This window comes from Merops nubicus, unplaced genomic scaffold, assembly GCF_000691845.1.
Source record: "Merops nubicus isolate BGI_N331 unplaced genomic scaffold, ASM69184v1 scaffold48217, whole genome shotgun sequence".
Classification (NCBI taxonomy): domain Eukaryota; kingdom Metazoa; phylum Chordata; class Aves; order Coraciiformes; family Meropidae; genus Merops; species Merops nubicus.
Genome location: NW_008620547.1, coordinates 16,138 through 17,233, shown reverse-complemented (window position 1 = coordinate 17,233; position 1,096 = coordinate 16,138). Strand labels below are relative to the sequence as shown.

General features: G+C 56.9%; 1 protein-coding gene across 1 annotated transcript in view; it reads left to right on the top strand.

The window, feature by feature from the left end:
• The first annotated feature begins 6 nt into the window (after nt 1-6).
• Nucleotides 7-1,096, top strand: part of LOC103776617 (somatostatin receptor type 1) — a 1,167-nt gene continuing 77 nt past the window's right edge. Inside the window, exon 1 of the mRNA XM_008944135.1 lies at nt 7-1,096. This exon is cut by the window's right edge and continues 77 nt beyond it. Within this exon, the coding sequence (XP_008942383.1) occupies nt 15-1,085 (1,071 nt within the window). The 5' untranslated portion in view covers nt 7-14 and the 3' untranslated portion in view covers nt 1,086-1,096.

The following is a 1,096-nucleotide window of genomic DNA, read 5'->3' as shown; positions in this document are numbered from 1 at the left end:
CGGCGGCGGGGGGCATGGACTCGGGCGGCAGGAACTCCTCCGGCGCCCCGAACAGCACCCTGAGTGAGTCTCAGGGCAGCGCCGTCCTCATCTCATTCATCTACTCCGTGGTATGCCTGGTGGGGCTGTGCGGCAACTCCATGGTCATCTACGTGATCCTGCGCTACGCCAAGATGAAGACGGCCACCAACATCTACATCCTCAACTTGGCCATTGCGGACGAGCTGCTGATGCTCAGCGTTCCTTTTCTGGTCACCTCCACTCTGCTGCACCACTGGCCCTTTGGCTCGCTGCTCTGCCGCCTGGTGCTCAGCGTGGATGCCATCAACATGTTCACCAGCATCTACTGCCTGACCGTGCTCAGTGTGGACCGCTACATCGCCGTGGTGCACCCCATCAAGGCGGCTAGGTACCGCCGGCCCACTGTGGCTAAAATGGTCAATCTGGGTGTATGGGTGCTTTCCATCCTCATTATCCTGCCCATCATCATCTTCTCCAACACAGCAGCCAACAGTGATGGAACAGTGGCTTGCAACATGCTCATGCCAGAGCCCACCCAGAGGTGGCTGGTGGTTTTTGTGGTCTACACCTTTCTGATGGGCTTCTTGCTGCCTGTGGTGGCCATCTGCCTCTGCTACATCCTCATCATTGCCAAGATGCGCATGGTGGCCCTGAAGGCTGGCTGGCAGCAACGCAAACGCTCGGAGCGTAAGATCACCCTCATGGTCATGATGGTGGTTATGGTTTTTGTCATCTGCTGGATGCCCTTCTACATTGTGCAGCTGGTCAATGTCTTCGTAGAGCAGGACGATGCCACTATCAGCCAGCTCTCTGTCATCTTGGGCTATGCCAACAGCTGTGCCAACCCCATCCTCTATGGCTTTCTCTCGGACAACTTCAAGCGGTCCTTCCAGCGGCTACTCTGCCTCAGTTGGATGGACAACGCTGCAGAGGAACCCATTGACTACTATGCCACTGCCCTCAAAAGCAGGGCATACAGCGTGGAGGACTTTCCCCCTGACAACCTGGAGTCAGGGAGCATGTACAGGAACGGCACTTGCACCTCCAGGATTACCACCCTTTGAGGAAGCATTCC